The sequence below is a fragment of the Theropithecus gelada genome, chromosome 19 (assembly GCF_003255815.1).
Source record: "Theropithecus gelada isolate Dixy chromosome 19, Tgel_1.0, whole genome shotgun sequence".
Classification (NCBI taxonomy): domain Eukaryota; kingdom Metazoa; phylum Chordata; class Mammalia; order Primates; family Cercopithecidae; genus Theropithecus; species Theropithecus gelada.
Genome location: NC_037687.1, coordinates 32,247,422 through 32,264,949, shown reverse-complemented (window position 1 = coordinate 32,264,949; position 17,528 = coordinate 32,247,422). Strand labels below are relative to the sequence as shown.

Sequence of the window (17,528 nt, the reverse complement as noted above, 5' to 3'; positions counted from 1 at the left end):
GTTTCTCCATGTTGGTCAGGCTGGCCTCAAACTCCTGACCTCAGGTGATCCGCCCACCTCAACCTCCCAAAGTGCTGGGATTACAGATGTGAGCCACCGTGCCCAGCCCTCAAAAGCACAAGATTAAAAGAGGTTACGGTCTTTTCTCCCTGCTCCCCCAAAACCCGTAGCTTCCCAGGGGACATCCTGGCTGAAGACTTCGCTGATCACGTCAGGAAGAATGAGAAGGACAGCAACTGCGGTTTTGCAGACGAGTACCAGGTGGGGATGGGACAGAAGGGCTGAGCTCAGCCTCCCTCCGGTGGCCTAATCCCCAATCCCCACCCCTTGGCCAGACCTCATGGCTTTCAGGATTAAGCAAAAGCAGCATCGCGTAAGTCACTGGATTGTGCAGAGATTCCCAGGCTTGTTATCTTTCCGCTCACTGACATCTTAAAATAATGGCGGGTCAGTCCTAAAGTAACTCTCTCCGCTCCCAGCAAGTGAGTCCTTTCTCCCCTGACACCTGCTTTCTTGCCTGCCTGAGGAAGTCCCATGGTTCCCTAAATCCTCCTGAATGCCCCACAGGGCAGGTGGCACACATATGTTCTGTGTTGGTGGGTGCCGTAGAATCTCAGGGTGCAAGGGATAGACAAGGGGTGATGTCGAAGAAGGCAAGGGGAGCTTGGGGGGTACCCTCGAGGGAAAGTAGAGAAAATCCAACACCAGGTACCGCCTCTGCCTGCACCCCCAGCAACTGTCCCTGGTGGACCACAGCCAGTCTCAGACGGTGGCGTCAGCTCCGGAGAACAACGGCAAGAACCGCTACAGAAATGTACTGCCCTGTGAGTCTCGGGCTTCTGCTGCTTTCGTCCCAGCCCCGATCTACTCAGTACCCCATCCCGGTCCCCTTCTCCTACCCGCTTTGAGAGACAAGACCTGCCTCCTACCGTGGGAACCCACACACACTTTTTTCTTTTTCTTTTCTTTCTTTCTTTTTCTTTCTCTTTTTCTTTTCTTTTTTTTTTTTTGAGATGAGTCTCACTCTGTCGCCCAGGCNTGAGAGACAAGACCTGCCTCCTACCGTGGGAACCCACACACACTTTTTTCTTTTTCTTTTCTTTCTTTCTTTTTCTTTCTCTTTTTCTTTTCTTTTTTTTTTTTTGAGATGAGTCTCACTCTGTCGCCCAGGCTGGAGTGCAGTGGCCGGATCTCAGCTCACTGCAACCTCTGCCTCCCGGGTTCACGCCATTCTCCTGCCTCAGCCTCCTGAGTAGCTGGGACTACAGGCGCCCGCCACCACGCCCGGCTAATTTTTTATATTTTTAGTAGAGATGGGGTTTCACCGTGTTATCCAGGATGGCCTTGATCTCCTGACCTTGTGATCCACCCGCCTCGGCCTCCCAAAGTGCTGGGATTGCAGGTGTAAGCCACTGTGCCTGGGCCCCCCTCCCCATTTTTTTCCTTTGAGACAGAGTCTTGCTCTGTTGCCCAGGCTGGAGCAAAATGGTGCCACCTCAACTCACTGCAACCTCCACCTCTCGGGTTCAAGCAATCCTCCCACCTCAGCCTCCCTAGTAGCTGGGATTACAGGGCCCGCCACCATGCCTGACTAATTTTTGTATTTTTAGTAGTGACTGGGTTTCACCACGTTGGCCAGGCTTGTCTCAAATTCCTGACCTCAGGTGATCCACCCACCTCAGCCTCCCAAAGTGCTGGGATTACAGGCGTGAGCCACTGTACCCGGCTGTGGGTCCCTTTGAGAGTCCTCCTGGCCTGCTCCCTGCAGCTGGGGTCCCTCCGCCCCTCCCAATCCCTGCATGGCTTCCAGTGTCTGCCGGCATCTCAGCATGACTTCTGTCCATGGGTCTTGGTCTTGTCTCTGTGCCTCTCTGGGTCTCTCTGCCTGGCTAATGCTGGCCTCTTCTCCTAGATGACTGGTCCCGGGTGCCCCTGAAGCCCATCCACGAGGAGCCAGGCTCTGACTACATCAATGCCAGCTTCATGCCCGTAAGGTCGTGGTTGGGATTGAAAGGGTGCCCAGAAGGCCTGGAGAGATCAGAGCTGGCGGGGGGTCATCTAGAGGCCCCCCTGACCCGCCTGCCTTCCTCAACCAGGGTCTCCGGAGCCCCCAGGAGTTCATCGCCACCCAGGGTCCCCTGCCACAGACGGTGGGTGACTTTTGGCGCCTGGTGTGGGAACAGCAGAGCCACACCCTGGTCATGCTGACCAACTGCATGGAGGCCGGCCGGGTGAGAGATCTGAGTCCTGGGTGCTGACTGGGTGCAGGACCCTGCCCCGAACACTGATCCAATGTAGACCCCACACCCAGACCTCACGGATTCCTCCAGGGTGACCCCGGGTGTCTTCAGTGTAGACCTGTTCCCCGCTCTCCCCCCCAGCCCATCTGCTGGTTCACATATGGGGCCTAAAGCAGACCCCACAGATCTGGGGAAGAAGAGTTCTGTTCTCTGACCCCTCCTCCTCCCCCAGGTGAAGTGTGAGCATTACTGGCCTCTGGACTCGCAGCCCTGCACCCATGGACACCTGCAGGTAACCCTGGTGGGTGAGGAAGTGATGGAGAACTGGACGGTGCGGGAACTGCAGCTCCTCCAGGTGCGTGTGTCCAGCCCCGTCCTGGCCCTCAGCCTTCTCCTGTGACATATGCCATGCTTCCAGGACCCTCCACCAACTCCAACCTTCCACTCACTCCTCTGAGGAGCTGCAGTGTGCCCCAGGGAACCCACTCCTAGTGGTAGAAGCCGGGTCCTCCTTACATTCATCTCCAGAGCCTGTGAGCGCTCCCTCCTTCCAGGTGGCGGAACAGAAGACGCTATCCGTGCGGCAATTCCACTACCAGGCCTGGCCAGACCACGGCGTTCCCTCCTCCCCAGACATCTTGCTGGCTTTCTGGAGGATGCTCCGGCAGTGGCTGGATCAGACCACGGAGGGAGGCCCACCCATTGTACACTGCAGGTGGGGACCAGCCCAGGACCCTTGGTCTTGAGAGAACCGCTCCCTTGGGGCTCAGACGATGGTATTAGATGGGACCCTGGGAACTTACAGGGGAGGTGGAAGAGGGAGAGAAGGAGGAGGTGGATGCAGAAGATAAAGGGGGATGTGAAGCAGTTAAGGAAAGAAGGAGGGGCCGGGTGCGGTAGCTCACGCCTGTAATCCCAGCACTTTGGGAGGCCAAGGCAGTCGGATCACGAGGTCAAGAGATTGAGACCATCCTGGCTAACACAGTGAAACCCCATCTCTACTAAAAATACAAAAAACTAGCCGGGCGTGGTGGCGGGCACCTGTACTCCCAGCTACTCGGGAGGCTGAGGCAGGAGAATGGCGTGAACCCGGGAGGCGGGGCTTGCAGTGAGCTGAGATCCGGCCACTGCACTCCAGCCTGGGCAACAGAGCAAGACTCCGTCTCAAAAAAAAAAAAAAAGAAAAAGAAAAATGAAAAGCTAAAGGCAGAGAAAGTTGAATGCAGAAGAGAAGGGAGAAAGGATGAAGGCGCAAGATGGAGATGTGGTCACAGATTCTGAGAAACATTGGACACATTTCCTTGTACTGGAGTGCGGGGCCTCCCCCATCAACTGCTTCCCTGATACTTATTTTTGTTTTATTTTATTTTATTTTATTTGAGATGGAGTCTTGCCCTGTCGCCCAGGCTGGAGTGCAATGGCACAATCTCAGCTCACTGCAACCTCTGCCTTCCAGGTTCAAGCAATTCTCCTGTCTCAGTCTCCTGAGTAGCTGGGATTACAGATGCTCACCCCTGCACCCGGCTAATATTTGTAATTTTAGTAGAAATGGGGTTTCACCATGTTGGCCAGGCTGGTCTCGAACTCCTGACCTCGTGATCCGCCCTCCTCGGCCTCCCAAAGTGCTGGGATGACAGGCGTAAGCCACCGCACCTGACGCTTTCCTGATATTTATGCTGAAGTCCCGTAGGTCAGATTTCAACTAACGGTAACTATTAGGGAGATGAGGAGGAGTGACAGCCCCTGAGACTGGGGCTCTGGTTTCAGTGACAGTGAACATTTACACAGTCCTACTGCTCTTCATAACAGCCTCATGGCAAAATTGTCCTCCCCATTTTGTTTTATTTATTTATTTGTTTATTTTGGAGGCAGAGTTTCGCTCTCGTTGCCCAGGCTGGAGGGCAATGGCGCGATCTCGGCTCACCGCAACCTCCGCCTCCCAGGTTCAAGCGATTCTCCTGCCTCAGCCTCCCGAGTAGCTGGGATTACAGGCATGTGCCACCACGCTTGGCTAATTTTGTATTTTTAGTAGAGACGGGGTTTTACGGTGTTGGTCAGGCTGGTCTCGAACTCCCAACCCCAGGTGATCCGACCACCTCGGCCTCCCAAAGTGCTGAGATTACAGGCACGAACCACCACACCCAGCAATGTCCCCCCCCCATTTTAAAGTTGAGTGGATATCATTACATCATTCCATTAGTATACATGTCCAGAAGCATATCTAGAACAGCCAAAGCAACAGACACTAAACAGATTAGTAGCTTCCAGGCCCTGGAGGGAGACAGGGAATGGGGAGAGGTGGCCTAATGGGCGTGGTGTCTGCTTTAGGGGTGACGAAAGTGTTTTGCAAGTAGATAGAGGTGGAGGCTGCACAATGTTTTGAGTGTGATAAATTGCTCACATTCAAATAGCTAAATTTTTTTTCTTTTTTTTGGAGACGGAGTCTCGCTGTGTCACCCAGGCTGGAGTACAATGGCTTGATCTCAGCTCACTGTAACCTCCGCCTCCCGGGTTCAAGCGATTCTCCTGCCTCGGCCTCCTGAGTAGCTGGGAATACAGGCGCCTGCCACTCCACCTGGCTAATTTTGGTATTTTTAGTAGAGATGGGGTTTCTCCATGTTGGCCAGGCTTGTCTCCAATGCCTGACCTCAGGTGATCCATCTGCCTCAGCTTCCCAAAGTGCTGGGATTACAGGCGTGAGCCACTGCGCCCAGCCTAAAATAGTTAATTTTTTTTTTTTTTTTTTTTTTTTTTGAGATGGAGTCTCGCTCTGTCACCCAGGCTGGAGTGAAGTGGTGTGATCTTGGCTCACTGCAACCTCTGCCTCCAGGGTTCAAGCGATTCCCCTGCTTCAGCCTCTCGAGTTGCTGGGACTATAGGAGCATGCCACCATGCCTGGCTAATTTTTTTTTTTTTTTTTTGGTATTTTAGTAGAGATGGAGTTTCACCATGTTGGCCACGATGGTCTTGATCTCCTCACCTCGTGATCCACACACCTCGGCCTCCCAAAGTGCTGGGATTACAGGCGTGAGCCACTGTGCCCAACCTAAAACAGCTAATTTTTTCACTGGGCACAGTAGCTCATGCCTGTAATCCCAGCACTTTAGGGGACTGAGGTGGGAGGACCACTTGAGTCCAAGAGTTTGAGACCTGCCTGGGCAACATGGCAAGACCTCGTCTCTATAAAAACATTTAATAAGTTAGCCAGATGCAGTGGTGTGTGCCTATGATCCGAGCTACTCAGGAGGCTGAGACAGGAGGTTCACTTGAGCCCAGGAGGTCAAGGGTGCAGTGAGCCGAGGTCATGCCACTGCACTCCAGCCTGCGTGACAAAACAAAACGAAAGACTAATTTTGTGTTTAAAGGAATTATTCAATGATGGCTGGAGAGTTCTTCTTCCTGTGTTTGAACCCCAGCTCTATCACTTATTAGCTGAGTGGCCTGGGGTATGGGACTTCACCTCACTCAGCCTCCATTTCCCCATCTGTACAAAGGTTGTGCTAGTACATCCCACTTCTTAGGTTTGGGAGGAGCGAAGAAGGCCCATCAGGCACTTAGAACAGAGCCTAACAGATGGAAGGAACTCTAGGCATAGTTTTGTTGTTATTGCTGTTGTTGCTGTTGTTGTTTTTTTTTTTTTTTTGAGACGGAGTCTCGCTCTGTCACCCAGGCTGGAGTTCAGTGGCCGGATCTCTGCTCACTGCAAGCTCCGCCTCCCGGGTTTACGCCATTCTCCTGCCTCAGCCTCCCGAGTAGCTGGGACTACAGGCGCTCGCCACCTCGCCCGGCTAGTTTTTTGTACTTTTTAGTAGAGACGGGGTTTCACCGTGTTAGCCAGGATGGTCTCGATCTCCTGACCTCGTGATCCGCCCGTCTCGGCCTCCCAAAGTGCTAGGATTACAGGCTTGAGCCACCGCGCCCGGCCAGCTGTTGTTGTTTTTTGAGATGGAGCTTTGCTCTTGTTACCCAGGCCGGAGTGCAATGGTGTGATCTCAGCCCACTGCAACCTCCACCTCCTGGGTTCAAGCAATTCTTCACCTCAGCCTCCCAGGTAGCTGGGATTGCAGGCGTGTGCCACCACACCTGGCTAATTTTTGTATTCTTAGTAGAGACAGTGTTTCGCCAGGTTGGCCAGGCTGGTCTCGACCTCCTGACCTTGGGTGATCCACTGGCCTCAGCCTCCCAAAGTGCTGGGATTACAGGTATGAGCAGGCATAGTTATTGTCATCATTCAAACACAGATCCCTCCAATCAGCCATGACCCCGGACCCTCGCACTCCTGCCGCCTTGGTCTGACCCTTCCCTTGTTCTGCCTAGTGCTGGCGTGGGTCGCACAGGTACCCTCATTGCCCTGGACGTCCTGCTCCGGCAGCTGCAGTCCCAGGGTCTCCTTGGGCCCTTCAGCTTTGTGAGGAAGATGAGAGAGAGCCGGCCGTTGATGGTGCAGACTGAGGTGAGGCAGCCCCTCAGCGACACAGGACGGGAGTCGGTGGGTGGAGGTACCCTGGGGCTCCACACAGCCCAGATTTGGGGGGAGGCCCCTCACTCCCATGCCCGTTTCCCAGGCTCAGTACGTGTTTCTGCACCAGTGCATCCTGCGGTTCCTCCAACAGTCAGCCCAGGCCCCAGCCAAGAAGGAAGTCATTTATGAGAGTGTCGAAAATCTCATCTATGAGAATGTGGCCGCCATCCAGGCCCACAAGTTGGAGGTCTAAGTGACGAGAGGGCTGGGTCGGCAGCCCAGGCATCCTCAAGCTCTGAACGCCCACTTGAGCCCAGATTCCTAGAAGAGCAGAGGGCTGGGCTCCCAGACTCCTAGGTGCTGTGGGAGGAGGAGACTGGAATCCCAAACTCTGGTTTCCCCAGGAGAGAATGGTCTGATGGGCTTCAGATGAACCCTATGGGAGCTGGGGATCTGGATTTCTGGTTCCTTGAAGGAGAGAGATGGTAGCTTGGACTTCCTAGGTCTTTCAGGGAGGAGGAAGCTGGGAGTCCAGGATACGGGAAGAAACAGACTAGAGCCTGGATTCTGAGGCAGGAAGGAATTTGGGTCTGGAGTTCTGGCTACTTGAGGACCAAAGGCAGGCAGGATCCTGCTCTGCTTTTACTTCAGAAACCAAATCAGTCTTCTATAATCTGAGGTCGGAGGGAGTCCCTGTGCCCAAGGTCTCCCTGCACCCCACCATCCACATATATTTTTCCTTCTATCCCATAATTTATTAAATCACTGTTCTCCCCAGAGACAGTTGTCCCATGGATTTCTGGGTCCGGAAATAATATTGGGTTGGGAGTAGGGACGGGTTCCTGGTATCTAGGGATAGAGGCAAACGTCCAGGAGGGGACTAGAGGGACCCACACATTGGCACATGAAAAAATGTAGGTTTGGGTGGTTGAGTCTCTCAGAGAAGGCAGAGTCCAGACGTCTGTGTCCAGGATCTGGGCAGTATGGACAGGGCTCGCCGGAGCTAGGTACTTGGGGACTTGCTTTCTGAGCTTTTCTTTTACTCTTTTTTTTGTTGTTGTTGTTGTTTTGTTCTGTTTTTGTTTTTGTTTTTGAGACATGGTCTTGCTTTGTTGCCCAGTCTGGAGTGCAGTGGCTTACCGCAGGCTTGACCTCCTAGGCCCAGGTTATCTTCCCACCTCAGCCTCTAGAGTAGCTGTGATCACAGGTACGCACCACCACGTCGGACTCATTTTTGTAGAGACGGGATTTTGCTGTTGCCCAGGCTGGTCTCCAGCTCCTGGGCTCAAGCATTCCTCCTGCTTCGACCTCCCAAAGTGCTGAGATTACAGGTGTGAGTCACCGCACTGGCCGCCTCTTGGGACTGGTGTTAGGGGAACTTAGAGGGCGATGTCTGGGGGCTGATAGCTGGGTACTTTGATGCTGAACCCCGCAGAGTCTGGGTCTCCAGTGAGCGTCTAGGGTCTCCTAGGTCCTAGGACTGAGTATCCTGGCATGCCGTTCTTCGGGCTATACAGGGTGTGTGTCGTGTGTGTTGGGGCGGGAGGAGCGGAGTGGTCTGGACGGCCAACGACTGGACCAGAAGGCAGAAAATTCTAAGGCACCAGGATAAATATCTGTGGGCGTCACCGAGGTTCCCCGGTGGAGGCGGGAGGAGGGGCGGGGCGGGGCTTTCCGCCTACTCGAGACCAAATACGGGCACACACAATACACACCGCACACGCGCGCACACGCACACGGGCACACACGCGCGCACGGGATCCGGCTTCGCTCCGCTGCTCCCCCGCCCGGCCGAGCTCCGCGATCAGCACCCGGGACAGCGCCACCGCCCACGTGAGGGGGGCGGGGTCCGGGCGGGGCTGGCGCCTCCGCGTCTCCCGGGAGCGTCCCGTCCAGCCGCCGAGCAGGTAGGAGCTGCTGGGACCCCCGCCCTCAGCCCATCCGCATCCGCATCCCTAGAGGCAAGGGGTGTGGGAGTGGGGGCTGGGGCACTGGGGGGACCAACAGAGACAGTGGGAGGGCTGGAGCCTGAAGCGGAGAGACACAGATTTGGGGACGCGAGTCAGGTATGGAGAAGACAAAGAGCCGAGGGCGCGGAAGGGGGCGCAGGCGCAACGAAGGGGGAGAGACCCTGGGGACAGAGGCCAGGCGATAGGCAAGAGAGACGGGCAGAATGGGGAGGCAGACACAGGGAAGACGCCTATTTGGGGTCAAGAGACAGCGTGGAGACCGAGGCGGTCACGAGAGCAGGTGTGAAGACAGCACGGATGCGTGGAGAGACCAACAGGCCAAGAAGGATGAGGGGGGCTCAGCACAGGCACCGGGCAGCCCCCAACCCGCCCTCCAGCAAAACTGGGGAGAGGGAAGAGGGAACCTGCATCTCAGCTCCCAGGACCAGGTGCGGAGGGAGCAGTCGGCTGTGGCCGCTCGGACCACAGGCTGCCCCTCCCCACCTCGCGGGACCTCAGGATCCCAGTCGGGCTATCGGGGGGTTCCTAGGCACCAGTGGGCCCCGGAGCGAGCCTGCCCCGCCGGGACTCCGCGTCTGTGCGTCAGCCCCGCCCGTTGTCCTGGCAACAGACCGTTGCCCGGGCAACCAGCTTTGCTCCCACCCCGCTCGAGAGGAGCCAGGCTGTTGCTCTGGGCAACGCGGTCCGCTGGTTCCCACGCCTGCCTTCGCCCGCTTCCGGTTCAGGCCCTGCGGAGGGGCGAGGACAAGGCAGAAGTCAGCGGGATGCCTGTGGGGCCGTGGAGGAAGAGGGTATCCCTTTGGGATTCAACTAGGTCCTGGACACCCCCCTCTCAAGCGCAGGGAGGCTGAAACTACAACTCCCAGCATGACTCGCGGTGGCTGTCCGGTTTCTGTGCGGCTGTTCGTGCATGGGCCTCATGGGAGTTGGAGTTCTTTGTTGTGCGTGGGGCTCAATGGACGTCTGGGGTGGGAATGGGGGACTAGGGTGCTTGAGTGCCTCTGCAGAAAAGACTCTAGGAACCCGCCACCATGTTCCCGGAGCCCCCAACCCCGGGGCCTCCATCGCCCGACACGCCTCCCGACTCCAGTCGCATCAGCCACAGCCCCGGTGAGCAAGACCCGGGGGAAGACGGTGAGGGGTGGGGGGGAGCGAGCAGAGAGAAAGCCTGGCCAGGATTCCGAGGGGCAGGATTCGGACGGGTGTACTTGGGCAGGCGGGCTGGAAAATCCGGCTGGGATTCCGGGTCGTCATCCTGGACTAGAACGCGAAAGAAATCGGGAAAAAGGAAGGAACAAATTTGCAACGAAAATCGAAACCGGATCGAGGGGTGTTGCATGGAATGGGATCTTAGAATTGGAAGGTCCACCTAGCCCTTCTTTTACAGATAAGGAAACAGGCCCGATGAGGAGCAGGGCTTCTTCTAAAAAGCATCAGGAGTTGAGCAGAAATGGGGGGCGGGGGCGGGTAAGGAAAGGCAGAACTAACAGGCAAGCAAATCCAGATGGTGTCAGCCTGGGTTAGGGCATCGAATCTCTCTATAGGCCACATTAGGTGGAAGAAAAACGCGGAAAGAAATGGAATGAAAATGGCTGGAGGGAAAAGGACGCCAGCATTCCAGCTTCCGCGCGCTGCCCAGGCCTCAGTGTGTGTTGTCTCCACCCCTCTGCAGTGCCCCCCTGGGCCCTGGCCACCATCGTGCTGGTCTCAAGCCTCCTCGTCTTGAGCTGCTGTTTCTGTCTCTACCGGAAGCGCTGTCGGAGGCGGACGGGCAAGAAGAGCCAGGCCCAAGCCCAGGTCCACCTTCAGGAAGTGAAGGGGCTGGGCCAGAGTTACATAGACAAGGTGTGGCCCAGCCCAGCCCCTCTACCCGGCCCCTTCCCACACCCTGCTCCTCTCAATGGCCCAGCTGGTCCCAGTCCCTGCTCCCTTCCCTCCTATAGGAACCCACCTTACTGGCTCATCCTCCCTGTGTATCTAGCCCTCAACTGGACTCTGGGGACCTGGAGATGGAACAGAACTAGCTGCTGTTCACAAGAACCTCCCAGTCTGGTGGGGTAGTCAGGCACTGACACAGACACTCACCACACAGGGTAATATGTGCGTACTACAGGGTCTCATAGGAGCACAGAAAAGGCATCCCACTGTATAGAAATCTACAGAAACGTATAAATATTTGGCTCTGGGCCAGGTGCGGTGGCTCACACCTGTAATCCTAGCACTTGGGAGGCTGAGGTGGGCAGATTGCCTGAGGTCATAAATTCTAGACCCGGGGGGCAACATGATGCCTGGGCAACATGATGAAACCCTGTCTCTACTTAAAATACAAAAAATTAGCCAGGCGTGGTGGCATGGTATAATCCCAGCTACTCGAGAGGCTGAGGCACTGAAATGGGGAGGTGTAGGCTGCAGTGAGCTGTGATCGCGCCACTGCACTCCAACCTGGGTGACAGAGCAAGATTCTGTCTCCAATAAATATATAAATAAATAAATAAATAAATGGCTTTGAAAGCTGAAAACCAGCTTTGTGCCAGAATACTTTAAAATGTGCTGATTCCTTTTGGAGAATGAGACGTATTTACACTAAGAAAAATTTTAAAACAGAGGATCAGACAGAGGAGCATGGTGGAGGTGACGTCTGCACTGAGACCCAAGGAACAGAGTTAACTGAGACCAGAGAGAAGGACATTCTAGTCCAAGTTGGAGCATGTGTTGAGGCTGCATATCCAGATTCAGGCCCCATATCCAGATTCTGAGGCTTATTTGGGGAACAAAGAGTCGTTTTTCACAATAGCTGCACTCTGGAGTGAAGTGTCTGGAGAACTCAGCAGTATCCACGTCATGAGGGTGATGAAAGCTACAAATATGTTTTGAGCATGAGAGGGACAGGGTCAGATGGTGTTAGGATGACTCCTCTGGAACCCCCATGTAGGACAGATCTGCGGCGAGGAATCCAGGGAGGAGGCCAGTGCAGCAGCAGCCCAGAGAGGATAAAAGAGATTTGCATTGGACAAGGCTGTTGGAATGGAAAGTGGTCACCGCAGGGTCTGAAAATTAAGTCTCTCAGTGCAGAGTGCAATGTTTGCCTGGGAGCCAGACAGCCCTAGGTTTCCAACCAAAAGAGACCATTTCCCGGTTGTGTGACCTTGGAGAATTCACTGTCCCTCTCTGAACCTCAAGTTTGCAGTCACTAACTTGGTATTTCCCCTCCTTCCTTCTCAATAAGAAGCTGTTACAATTAGTATCGGTAAAGATGCCATTTAGGGTCCTGGTGTCCAGCCCCATCCCTATCCCTTAAACCAGTGATGTTCAAAGACTGCAGCAGAATCACACAGGGTACTTGTTGAAATGCAAATTCTGGAGCTAGCACCTGACCTGCTGAGTCAGCATCCCTGAAGAGGTGACCTCAGGCGTTTTGTCACAGGACTCAGGGGAATTCAGGTTTACATTGAATTTTAAGAATTGCTGTCCCAGGTTAAGGAGACCTTCTGCTTTTTCATTCTACTTTAGAATAGCAAATATACAGTAAATATGCCATTTCTCCTCCATGTTTTGCTGTGCTAAGATCACAGGTAAACATGGCAGTTTGGACTAGCACCCCGATACATCCATTAGCATGTGAAATACAACCTGCATTATTCCTCTGGGCAATGGGACACTATCAGTACTTGTTTTAATCTAAGCATGACAAACACATGTCTAGTCCTTGCCCATAGCAGACACCACTAATCAAACATTCACAAACATACTGCATCTGTGTTATCGTGTCTATTTCCTGCCTGTGGCAGACATCTCTAGTCAAATACTGACTCTGCTTAGCCTGTGAGCGCTCACGTATAGCCCAAGGGACTTGTGAGCCTCTCTTGGCTTCTGAACCTGAAGGATACTGCTATCAGGGGAAGACTTCACCTACCCTTACCCCTGGCTCCCTAAGGTACAGCCAGAAGTGGAGGAGCTGGAGCCAGCACCATCCGGGCCAGGGCAGCAGGTGGCAGACAAGCATGAGCTAGGACGACTGCAGTACTCCCTGGATTATGACTTCCAGAGTGGCCAGGTGGGTGTGGAGGCAGGGGATGCTTTGGAGGGAGGGTCCCAGGGGTTCCAACCACTTCTGAAAGGAGCCATGGAAGGGAGGCTAAGACTAGTGTTCCCCGTCTCCCCCACCGTGCCTGGGCCCTGCAGCTGCTGGTGGGCATTCTGCAAGCAGAGGGATTGGCAGCCTTGGATCTGGGTGGCTCCTCGGACCCCTACGTGCGGGTCTACCTGCTGCCGGACAAACGGAGGCGGTATGAGACCAAGGTGCATCGGCAGACGCTGAACCCTCACTTTGGGGAGACCTTTGCCTTCAAGGTGAGCTCCTGCCCTCAGGCCCCGTGTTCCATAGCCTGCGCCCGGTCCCTGGAACACTGGGGACAGACCCCTCCCACCTTTCCTGCAGGCGGCCACAGCTCAGGTGGCAGCTACCCGCTCTGGGGCTATTCCACTGGACTCTGGGCACTGCTGACTCCTGGGCTGTAGCCTGGTCCTTGGGCGGTACTATTTGGGTTCCACTGACCCGTGTTTTTTTCCCCCATGGATCCCTGGACTTCCCCATTTGAGTTCCCCCAACTGTTCGCTTGGACCCTCGCTGCCTCACTCCACGCCTGCCTTCTGGACGTGCTGTGCCTCACCCTATGTCTGACTTCCTGCTCTCTACTGCGGATTCTCTGTGCACTCCAGGTCCCCTACGTGGAGCTGGGGGGCAGGGTGCTGGTCATGGCGGTGTACGACTTCGACCGCTTCTCTCGCAACGACGCCATCGGGGAGGTGCGGGTCCCCATGAGCTCCGTGGACCTGGGGCGGCCGGTGCAGACCTGGCGGGAGCTGCAGGCTGCTCCGCGGGAGGAGGTGAGCATGCGCGACCACGCCCCGAGCCACGCCCCAGGCCCCGCCCACAATATCTTGAGCCAATCAGATCATAGGCCTTCCAGACCCTCGGGGCGGCGTGGATTGTACCCCTGGGTCCTTAACTGTGGACCGTTCCATTCCAAAGTGTGGGGAGAAAAGACAAATGGAGGGGGCATGGATGTGGAGCCGGGGTCCGGTGATGGGCCCCTCTCCTTCTTTCAGCAGGAGAAACTTGGGGACATCTGCTTCTCCCTCCGCTATGTCCCCACGGCCGGGAAGCTCACCGTCATCGTCCTGGAGGCTAAAAACCTGAAGAAGATGGACGTAGGAGGACTGTCAGGTGTGTGGGAAGCAACGGAGTGGGGTGTGTGGGGATGGCGTGGGGTGGGTTCTCGTTCTGGCAGTTTCTGAGCCCCGAGGGTTTCTTCGGGGACAGGGAGGCCCAGGCTGCCGTGGAAGGCATGGATTTTGGGATAGAGCTACGGAGACCCGAAGGGTGTAGGAGGTGTTTCTATGTTGGCCCAAGAACTCAGCAGTGGAGAGCTATAAGACTCCTCCTTCCTCTCCCCAGATCCATACGTCAAGGTCCACCTGCTGCAGGGCGGCAAAAAGGTGCGGAAGAAGAAAACCACCATCAAGAAGAACACTCTGAACCCCTATTACAACGAAGCTTTCAGCTTCGAGGTGCCCTGTGACCAAGTCCAGGTGAGCTCAAACCTGCCGTTCTCCAAAAGCCCAGACCCTTAGTAATCGCCATTGCTAGGCGGAGGGAGACTTTTTAGCATCTCCCTAGAAACCAGGTGAGGGGCTCTGAAGTTATGCTCTCCGTCTGTTTCCTCCTATGAGGACCAGGAAGCCTCCTCCACTCCAGGAAGAGACTTCTTAAAATTGGATGTGGGCATCCTATCTCCTCTAAGCAGGACCGGTATGCCCCACCCACTAAGCGGGACCAGGATGCCCCACCCCTAAGCAGGACCAGATGCCCCACCCTAAGCAGGATGAGTATGCCCTGCCCCACCAAGCGGGACCAGGATGCCCTGCCCCCAAACGGGACCACAATGCCCCACTCCTAAGCAGGACCAGATGCCCCACCCCAAGCAGGACCAGGATGCCCCGCCCTAAGCAGGAGCAGGATGCCCCGCCCCCAAGCAGAACCAGAATGTCCCGCCCCCCACGTGGGACCAGGATGCCCCGCCCCCAAGCAGGACCAGGATGCCCCGCCCCAAAACGGGACCAGAATGCCCCACTCCTAAGCAGGACCAGGATGCCCCGCCCCAAAACGGGACCAGAATGCCCCATTCCTAAGCAGGACCAGGATGCCCCGCCCCAAGCAGGACCAGGATGCCCCGCCCCCCACGCGGCACCAGGATGCCCCGCCCCCCACGTGGCACCAGGATGCCCCGCCCTCCTCAGGAATATGGGTCTAAGAAAAAGAGACCTCCCCTTACCTCTTTAGGGATGGCGCCTACCCTAGCTCGGCCCCTGTTAAAGTTCTGCAGCTTTGCGGCTCTTAGGAGGCTGCTCCCCCAAGAGGCGCCGAACACACGCTCTGCAACCTTGTCCTGAGGGTTCATCTCCTTAGAAACCTGGCTGCTCAGGAAGAAAGGCGCCAGAGCCGCCTCCTCACCGCAGGCTCCGTCCCTCCCGTCCCCTCCCCTGTCCCGAGCTCCGGGGCCCCGAGCCCTCGGGTGGCAGCGAGAGGTACCCTCAGCTGTGAAGGTGGCCACTGCCCCTTCCGGGCCTCCTCCCCTCACGCCCCTCTCTCCTCCTCCTCCCGCGCCCCCCCCAGAAGGTGCAGGTGGAGCTGACCGTGCTGGACTACGACAAGCTGGGCAAGAACGAGGCCATCGGGAGGGTGGCCGTGGGGGCGGCCGCCGGCGGGGCTGGCCTGCGCCACTGGGCGGACATGCTGGCCAACCCGCGGCGGCCCATTGCCCAGTGGCACTCGCTGCGGCCGCCGGACCGAGTGAGGCTGCTGCCTGCGCCCTGACTCCCACCCGAAGCCGCTGGCCAAGCCTGGACTCTAGCCCCTGACCCCAGACTCCCGAGACCGGCCAAAGCCAAGCCAGCCCTACCCGTAAGCTTCCTCTGCCCATTACCCTCCCCCCACCTTGCACCCCAACCATCTGAACCATTCCTGCCTTCTCACCCCCAACGGTGCCAATCACGACCACGGTCCAGCACACTCCCCCGACCCCCGCGGACACACCCAGACGCCCCAGGGACCCCTGGGAAGGGAAGGCAGCTTGGCTTCTCCTGCCCCCGGGTCGTGCTCCCTGCTTTGACAATCAGCCATCCTCGTCTGCTCTCCTCTCTCTTCCAACACAGCCCGTCCCTGCACTGCTCCTGGGGCCAAATAAATTTTCAGCAACTGCGGTGGCCTGGGCCCATACTCCTTGATGGGGGTGGGCATGGGCTGGGGCCCAAGAGGAAACCTCATTTGCAGGAATGGGCGCACGCAGGGCAACGTGCACTTCGTCCTGAAAGCCGCTGAGAGAGACTGGCCTGGCCCCATGGACTCCCTCACACTCTCACCGGTTCATTCCTCACTCACCACTCTGAGCCTGGGTTTCCTCCTCTGGAGAATGTTGGGATAATAATAACTCCTGCCACACGTTAGCTGTGAGGAGTCCGCGAGAATTCCCTTGCTTGTCCATGAATTTATCCCCTCGCTTGCTCACCCATGACTCACATCGATTTTCAGACCCATTTCTGCATCCCTCCCTCCCTCTCTTTTTTCCTTCCTTCCATTCCATATTCCTTGAGGTCTTCTGTTGAGTGCTGGGGCCCCAGAATAGATGCAAACACAGACCTGACCCCCCAAGCGACTTACTGTCATCAAAACAAAGGAGAGGCACGGAGCCAGGGAATAAAATCGCCAGAGCCTGCGAGAGAGGATGGAGTTAAGCAAGGAAAGCCAATGATTTCAACTTCACCTCTTTCTTTTTTCTTCCCTCTTCTTTCTTTCTTTCTTTCTTTCTTTCTTTCTTTCTTTCTTTCTTTCTTTCTTTCTTTCTTTCTTTCTCTCTCTCTCTCTCTTTCCCTCCCTCCCTCCCTTCTTTCCTTCCTTCCTTCCTTCCTTCCTTCCTTCCTTCCTTCCTTCCTTCCTTCTTTCTTTCTTTCCTTCCTTCCCTCCCTCCCTCCTTCCTTTCTTTTTTCTTTTCTTTTTTTTTTGAGACAGGGTCTTGCTTTTTTGCCCAGGCTGGAGTGCAGTGGTGTGATCTGGGCTCACTGCAAGCTCCACCTCCCGGGATCACGCCATTCTCCTGCCTCAGCCTCTGGAGTAGCTGGGACTACAGGCACCCGCCACCACACCCGAGTAATTGTTTTGTATTTTTAGTAGAGACGGGGTTTCACCGTGTTAGCCAGGATAGTCTCGATCTCCTGACCTCGTGATATGCCCACCTTGCCTCCCAATGTGCTGGGATTACAGGCGTGAGCCACCACGCCCAGCCCTTTTTTTCTTTTCTTTCCTTTTCTTTTTTTTTTTTAGACGGAGTTTCGCTCTTGTTGCCCAGACTGGAGTGCAGTGGCACAATCTCGGCTCACTGCAACCCCCGCCTCCCGGGTTCAAGCGATTCTCCTGCCTTAGCCTCTTCTTTCTTCTTTTTTTTGACAGGGTTTCACTCTGTCCCCAGGTTGGAGTGCAGTGGTGCAATCATAGCTCGCTGCAGCCTCAACCTCCTGGGCTCAAGGGATCCTCCTGCCTCAGACTCCTGAGTAGATGGGACCACAGGCACATGCAACCATGCCTGGGTATTTTTTTTTTTAGAGAGATGGAGTCTTGCTATGTTGCCCAGGCTGGTTTCAAACTCCTGCAATCCTCCTGTCTGAGTAACTGGGACTGTAGGCATGAGCCGCCACACCAACCTCATTGTTCTTTCAACGAATGCTGCCTCCTACTCTGTTTCAAGCAAAGATGATAGTTCCATTGGCTTCTACCTTATCTCATCCCATACAGAATTTTGG

At 55.7% G+C, this 17,528-nt stretch overlaps 2 protein-coding genes across 4 annotated transcripts in view; both read left to right on the top strand.

The window, feature by feature from the left end:
* The window catches only part of PTPRH (protein tyrosine phosphatase, receptor type H), a 45,616-nt gene extending 38,135 nt beyond the window's left edge, over window positions 1-7,481 (top strand). Inside the window, exons 9-16 of the mRNA XM_025365900.1 lie at window positions 171-261; window positions 734-824; window positions 1,913-1,989; window positions 2,097-2,231; window positions 2,473-2,595; window positions 2,795-2,955; window positions 6,558-6,693; window positions 6,806-7,481. Coding sequence (XP_025221685.1) covers window positions 171-261; window positions 734-824; window positions 1,913-1,989; window positions 2,097-2,231; window positions 2,473-2,595; window positions 2,795-2,955; window positions 6,558-6,693; window positions 6,806-6,955 — 964 coding nt within the window. The 3' untranslated portion in view covers window positions 6,956-7,481. The remainder of the gene's footprint in view (window positions 1-170; window positions 262-733; window positions 825-1,912; window positions 1,990-2,096; window positions 2,232-2,472; window positions 2,596-2,794; window positions 2,956-6,557; window positions 6,694-6,805) is intronic.
* An 803-nt stretch (window positions 7,482-8,284) lies between these two features.
* On the top strand, window positions 8,285-15,938 carry SYT5 (synaptotagmin 5). Of its 3 annotated transcripts, XM_025367167.1 has the most exons (9): window positions 8,285-8,609; window positions 9,659-9,782; window positions 10,345-10,517; window positions 12,607-12,726; window positions 12,855-13,022; window positions 13,392-13,559; window positions 13,782-13,899; window positions 14,131-14,264; window positions 15,349-15,938. In XM_025367167.1, exons 2-9 carry the CDS (start codon window positions 9,704-9,706, stop codon window positions 15,547-15,549), a joined length of 1,161 nt encoding a protein of 386 aa, XP_025222952.1. In that variant the 5' UTR covers window positions 8,285-8,609; window positions 9,659-9,703; the 3' UTR covers window positions 15,550-15,938. The 3 variants fall into 3 exon arrangements, with proteins under 3 accessions (XP_025222952.1, XP_025222953.1, XP_025222951.1); XM_025367168.1 differs by having other exon boundaries at window positions 8,446-9,782; XM_025367166.1 differs by lacking the exon at window positions 10,345-10,517 and having other exon boundaries at window positions 8,446-9,782; window positions 13,785-13,899.
* Window positions 15,939-17,528: the final 1,590 nt, after the last annotated feature.